The following is a 7,023-nucleotide window of genomic DNA, read 5'->3' on the forward strand; positions in this document are numbered from 1 at the left end:
TTCTGCAGACCTCTCAGAATGCCACTGTTGTGCATCTGTGCCTCGACAATCTATATTTGACCGATTGGCAAACGTCGCCAGGCCTGCCAAGCGATGACGTCATCACAAAATAAGGATCTCCAAAGCTAAACATCCCGATGTCACTATTAATATGATAGGCAGAGGGAAGGCCTCAGCTCCTAGTTCGGATGAGTCAGAGAGAAGCCATTCCCCGACCGTCCGAGAAATTTGTGACGAGTTTGAAGGAGTATATCGTCGTATGCGAACTCACACAGGAGCTATGTGCTCGGTTAACTATTGCAAGTTAGCCAAGGGGATTGCTTCAGATGATGAACATTCAGCAATTGCAGATTCTCAATCCTCAAGATCCATCGTGGTACACGACACTCTCGCCTATATGACTGGAGGTGTTGATGACTTAGCAAAGAGAGTTGATGAACATCATGTCATGATTCATGCGCAGCAAGAAATGCTTGTTCAGATGAAAGAGATGTTGGCCCAGCTCCTTGCAGAGAAAGTCCAAAAGCATGAGTCTTCTTGGAGGACATTTTCAAAGGGAAAACAGAAGGCACATGAGAATTCAGAACATGAGACTCACAACCTAGAATCTTCATCCAAAAATGAGAAGGAACTAGAAAGGGAACTGAATCCTCAGTCATCTAAAGTAGATGAGTTAGAGGCCCACCTCAACGCAATCGTCAACATAATCGCGCTTCGCGAGGAAGGAGTAGTACGACCTTATCCAGCTGAATGGGACACAACTCCCTATCCGTCGAAATTTAAGGCACCAACCTTGCAGCCCTTCGATGGCACAGGATCACCGAACCAACACATCTACTACTTCAAGTCACAGACTGGAGATGTGTTGGTAAATGATACTATCCTGACCCATTTGTTTATCAGTACTCTTAAGGGTGTCGCTTTCGAGTGGTTTATGAAACTGCCTCCTGGATCTATTCAAAAATAGGTAAATCTGGAAAGTTTTTTCTTAGCCAGATTTTTTGAAGATGATACAGAAGTGTCTGTCTCAACCCTTCTTGCCACTAAGCAGAGGAAGGAAGAGTCCATTAAGACTTACATGGAAAGATTCCGTAGCATGGCATTACGATACCCGTCAGGTAGGACCCAATCTACTTTGGTCGAAACTTGCAGGCATAACTTGCATACTCATCTCCTTGCTCAAATGAGGGTGGCGAAATGTTGCTCCTAGAGATAATTGGTTTCACAAGGGAAACAAGCTAAAGAAATCGTTGCTCGGGTCAAGGCTGAGGAAGCTACTTAACCAAACCACAATAGCAATGCAACCAGAATAGTGCTCTACGATCCAAGGGAAAGGAGACTTTGGCCGTCGATACCAGTACGTGGGCATCACCAGCTAAGCAAGGCAAAGCACCAAATCCACAAAGAGTGCCCAAACAATACTCGTTTAAAGAAGAACATGTGGACACGTTGTTTCAGCTACTTTGGAAGAACAATAAGCTACAACTTCTCTAGATCAGGAAATCGGATGAGGCATAGAAGGTGGACGACCCTAATTACTATCGTTATCATAGGTTCTTAGGACATCCTACCAGAAAATGCTATGTCTTCAAAGATATTCTGCAAAACCTGGTGAATGTCAATGTACTTACGTTGAAGTCCAAGCAGAAGACCATATCCACCAATTTGATAGCGGTCCAGTTCGGTGATTTTTCCCTGGTAGCAACTACAGATGGTGTTGTACCCATTCATAAAGGGAAAATGTACCTAAAAAACACTGACTTACACAGTCAGAAGGATAGGGGGTTGGTACCCCTCACTACCTCAAAAGAGGAGATTATGTGGGTCCATCCCGATCTAGTTGAAGACCAACAGTGAACGAATATCTCGTTCAAAAATTAAAGAGGCAAGGCTAAGTCATCCAACATAATTATCCCCTCCATTAATGATAATGATGATCATCTCAAACCTTTCACTGACTCAGAAAAAAATAGGATTGTTCTTGCAGCATACCCGGGAGGCAACCCTGGCACCTGGTAAGGAAAAGCTTACCTGAAAGACTATGATCATAATGCTCAAGAAGCAGAAGAATAGCATCAAGACGCTGGGGGTTCTATTCCTCAAAAGTCAATTAACAAAGGGAAACAGAAGGAAACCCGTTTTAATAAGAACCTTCTTCAAGAACCCGGGAAATCGAGTGCTCCCTTCCAATTCAACGTCATGGCGCAGTTGGCTAACATACCTGCCAGGATTACCCTGTACGAGCTCCTGCAGTTGTCCAAAACTACCAAGGAAGCTCTAATTGAAGATTTAACAAACACAAAGAGCTTTATTACGCAGATTACTTCGACTCCTGAAGCTTCTGAAGCCTAATCCTGCCTGCAATGTCTACAAGCAGCAAGAAGTCTACCCTGCATATCGTTCACTCAGGATGATATGCAGGTAAAACACAAGCATGATAGACCACTATACTATACATGGTATATTGGGTTCTCCGAAATCAGTCGTGTCCAAGTTGACCCAGGCTCCGCCTTAGCATTATGCCTTACAAGGTCATGCAGGTCTTAGGGATTCCTATGCAATAGTTAAACACTACCCAGACCACCATCTTTCGTTTCAACGCTAACATCACTCGGCCCCTGGGGAAGATCAAGCTCAGGTGTCAAATTGGAGATCTCAAGTCTGAAGTAACTTGTTACTTCATTGATGCGGACACGTCCTACAATCTATTGTTGGGACGACCATGGATTCATGAAAACTGCATTGTTCCATCTATCCTACATCAGGTTATGAAGTATGCTAATAATGAAGGGGAAGTCTGAACCCTGATTACAGAAAAGTACCCTTTCAGAGGGGTAAAAAACTTCCACACAGATTCTATTTTCTACTTGGAATCTCAGCAAAAAGCTGAAGAAGATGTTGATAGTGGCCATGAAGCTAACATCGAGCCAGATTCCGAAGAAGATTGTCCATGAGAGTTGAACTTCAATGTAATGGGTCAGGTTAAGAGAAATAATAATGTACCGAGTGAGGGCGAGTGCTGCATTAATGAAGATTTTATTTTGGCATACTTATATGATGAATCCTCTAAAAATGAAAAAATAGAGAATGACATTAATGCAGGTAATGACCCATGGCGTATATGATGCATAGAGGCATCACTCACATTGCCAATTAAGTCATCCTTCACTTCAGGTGAAGAAATAGAAGATGCCCAGAAGGCTTTCTTCAAAGTTCCGTCCAAAAGGAAAGGGCATAAGCCTATCTATTTTGGAAAAGTTAAACCTGAATTACTCAAACGAGGAAGTTCGGAAGAAGATGATGGGGTTCCTCAATTCCATTTCCATGAACCCAATTCTATCTATTTGATGAAACAAATGGGTTACAACTTTAATAAGAGGCAAGGGTTAAATTTCAGGAAAGAAAGATGAACGCCAATTCAGATGTCATTCACCCCCGAAGAAAAACCTCCCGACTATTATCAAAAGACTGGAAGAGGTGTGGGTTATGTTACAACCTCTTCCCCTTCAAAAAACGAAACTGATAATTACCTGTGTTAAAATCATTCATCCGGGACATCATCGTGGGAATCCGTTGGAATGTCAGATCTTTCTTTAAGAGTTTGACCGTGATCATGGTTTTAACTAGTCACCCAGATAAAGATACAGGGGGTGATGAAGAATTGATCGAATTAACCAATGACCCTTGGATCAAGCACCTTAATATTTTGTGGGATATGCGCTTCGAGCAGCGCGAGCCACCCACTGAAGATAAGGTAATTCAGGTTAACATGGGAGATGAATCCGACCCTAAACTAATCTTCATAAGTGAAAGTCTATCCTCATCTAAGAAAGAAGATCTTCTATCTCTTATTCGAGAGTACATAGATGTCTTTGCTTGGAATTATGAAGATATGCCTGGCCTCGATCCGAAGATAGTTATGCATCGTCTCAACATAGATCCGGACGCTAAACCCGTCAAACAATAGCAACGCCGGTTTTGTCCAGAGATCATACAAGCAATTGAGTCCGAAGTTAAAAAGCTTATAGACTCAGGCTTTGTCAGAGAGGAACAACATCCGGGCTGGGTAGCCAATATTGTTCTAGTGCCCAAGAAGAACGGTAAGGTCTGGATATATATTGACTTTTGTGACCTTAATGCAGCTTGTCCAAAAGATGAATTTTTACTCCCTATCACGGATGTCATGATCGACAAAACCTGCGGATATGAGATGATATCTTTCATGGACGAATTCTCCAGATACAATCAAATCAAGATGTATCCTGAAGACGAAAAGCATACTGCCTTTAGAACACCATTAGGGGTATACTGCTACATAGTAATTCCTTTCGCACTAAAGAATGCAGCTGGTACCTATCAACAAGCAATGAACACAATATTTCATGAGCATTTACGTAAAAAGATTGAATGCTACGTTGACAATATAGCAGTGAAAAACCAACACAAAGGTGATGATCTCACAGACTTGAAGACAATGTTTGACATCATGCAAGCACATCAGCTGAAGATGAACCCGACCAAATCATTCCTCAGAGTATCAAGTGGAAAATTCCTGGGATTCATAGTTATATCTAAAGAAATTTCTCTTGATCCAAAAAAGTGCGTGCCATCCATGACATGCTGCCTCCGAAGAATCTCAAAGAACTCAGAGGTTTACAAGGTAGGCTAGCCTACATTCGAAGATTCATCTCCAACCTCTCAGGATGTTGCCAACCTTTCTCTAAGCTCATGAAGAAGGGAGTATTCTTTATTTGGGATAGAGACTGTCAAAGATCATTTGAAGAGATAAAGAGATACCTCACTCAACCACCAGTTCTTGTAGCCTCGATATCAGGAAAACCATTCCTCTTATACGTGAGAGCCATGGATCATTCTCTGGGAGCGTTATTAGCCTAAAATAATGACTAAGGACAGGAGCAAGCCATCTACTACTTAAGTAGGACCATGATGGGAGCCGAACACTGGTATAATCCTGTCAAAAAACGAATGTTTTGCTTTGGTATTCGCTGTCCAAAAGATGCGACACTACCTGGTTAGACAAACAGTTCATGTTATCTCTAAGATAAATCTTTTGAGAGTACTAATGACGAAACTATCCTCTCTGAATTGCCGGCTAGCAAAATGGACAATCCTCCTATCACAATATGACATGAAATTTATGACCTAAAAGGCTATTAAAGGTCAAGCTTTGGTGGATTTCCTAGCCGATCATTCGGTGTCAGTGACGTCTAAGTTGTATGAAGAACTGCCCGATGAAGTTGCCAAAACTTGCGTAACTCAAAAAGCTATGCAAGTGTGGAAATTTTTCTTTCATGGTGCATCCAGAGCAAATCCTCATGGAGCAATTACCGTGGGAGTAGGAGTAGTATTCATCTCTCCAAATGGTCACGTGATCCCTAAAGGATTCTTCCTAATCGAACCCTACACCAACAATGTAGCTGAGTATAACGCTCTGTTATTAGGGATGCAATTTGCCGAAGAACTTAATATCTGACATCTTGAGGCATACGGTGACTCTCAACTCATCGTAAATCAAGTCCGAGGAGAATATGAAGTGCACAATGAGGACTTACTCCCATACTACTTCGCAGTACTAGAACAAGCTTAGAAATTCGAAGGCTTTTTCATCGGATATATTCTGCGAACTTAGAACACCTATGCGGACGCATTAGCTTCATTGGCATCTTCATTAGCCTTGCCACCTGGGGCTAAAACAACAATTCAGGTCACAGGACGCGAATCGCATTACCCTAAGCTTCTTATAGATGATCGCTCAAACAAGACAACATCAGAAGAAATCTGCATAACCTCAATGGAGTTTGAACCCAGGGATTGGAGATATCCATATATCGACTATGTCGTGTACAGAATTTTGCCCGATAATTCCAAAGAAGCGTCCGCCATCAAACGAATGGCCCTTTGATTCTATTATGATACAGTTTCTCAAACCCTGTATCGTAAATCACACGATGGAGTCTTACTTCGTTGCCTTTCTAGGAAAGAAGTGAAAGAGGCTCTTAAGGAAGCTCATGATGGAATGTGCGGAGCTCATCAACCCGGAGCTAAGTTAGGAGACCGTCTCCGATGAATTGGTTATTATTGACCAAAGATGTTCGTTGATGCGGTTGACTATGCTAGATGTTGTCACGCATGTAAAATTCATGGTGACTTTATTCATCAAGCTCCAAGGAATTTACATCCTATAACTGCGTCTTGGCCATTCTAAATGTGGGGAATGGATATCGTAGGACCAATCTCTCCTCTGACTTCCAAAGGACATCGGTTCATTTTGGCCGTAACCGATTACTTCTCCAAATGGGCGGAAGCAATCCCGTTAAAAGAAGTAAAGACTTTGAATGTGATTAAATTCATCAAGCGTCACGTCATTTATTGCTTTGGAGTCCCGAGACGAATAGTACATGACAACGGAACACAATTTATTAGCTATGGATTTCAGAGATTTTGTGATAAGTTTAGAATCCAAAGTATTGCATCTACGGCATATTATCCACTAGTAAATAGCCTCGCAGAAGCTTTTAACAAGACCATTGTGAAGCTTCTCAAAAAAATTATTTATGTTTGGGTAGAAAATTATTTTCATTGCTGAATTCATTACAACTTCGGGCGTTACAATAAATTCAAAATAAAAATAGTCTTTTTATAAGACTTTCAATATAATAAAAATAAATTAAAATTCTCTTTCAAACAACACACAACAGGTGTTTATCGCCTATTGCTTGTGTGGGGTTTTTGTCTGTGCCGGGGATGTTGATATCCGTGGACGACCACGGATCAAATCTGGTTGCCGAAAAATTAACAGAGCTCTTACTTTACCAAGGAAGTATTCGCTTGAAGCACTAAAATCGACCAAGCGAAATCAATAGCTCTTCTTGAGATTAAAACTAAGCCTAATATCAAGGAGCGAATGGGGGGAATGCGGGTTCAGATCCTTCAAAGCCTTCCTCTTTATGCTGAAGTTCGCTGGGATCTGACTTGCCTTTGCTGTAAATTCATGCTTCTTTG

The 7,023-nt window shown here is 41.6% G+C and overlaps 1 protein-coding gene across 1 annotated transcript; it reads left to right on the forward strand.

Annotated features, from left to right (window-relative positions):
• LOC109838963 lies at nt 281-4,669 on the forward strand. The gene is made up of 3 exons (XM_020407395.1): nt 281-784; nt 968-1,118; nt 4,143-4,669. The coding sequence occupies exons 1-3, from the start codon at nt 281-283 to the stop codon at nt 4,667-4,669; spliced, it is 1,182 nt and encodes a 393-aa protein (XP_020262984.1).

Source organism: Asparagus officinalis, chromosome 4 (genome assembly GCF_001876935.1).
Source record: "Asparagus officinalis chromosome 4, Aspof.V1, whole genome shotgun sequence".
NCBI classification, from domain to species: Eukaryota; Viridiplantae; Streptophyta; class Magnoliopsida; order Asparagales; family Asparagaceae; genus Asparagus; species Asparagus officinalis.

What these genes read in the sequence shown, in the direction of transcription:
- LOC109838963 (XM_020407395.1), top strand. Translation starts at nt 281, where the DNA reads ATGTGCTCGGTTAACTATTGCAAGTTAGCCAAGGGGATTGCTTCAGAT. An exon ending in CCTATCCGTCGAAATTTAAG is followed by an intron (nt 785 to 967) that starts GCACCAACCTTG and finishes ATTCAAAAATAG; the next exon opens with GTAAATCTGGAAAGTTTTTT. An exon ending in GGCATTACGATACCCGTCAG is followed by an intron (nt 1,119 to 4,142) that starts GTAGGACCCAAT and finishes ACCTTAATGCAG; the next exon opens with CTTGTCCAAAAGATGAATTT.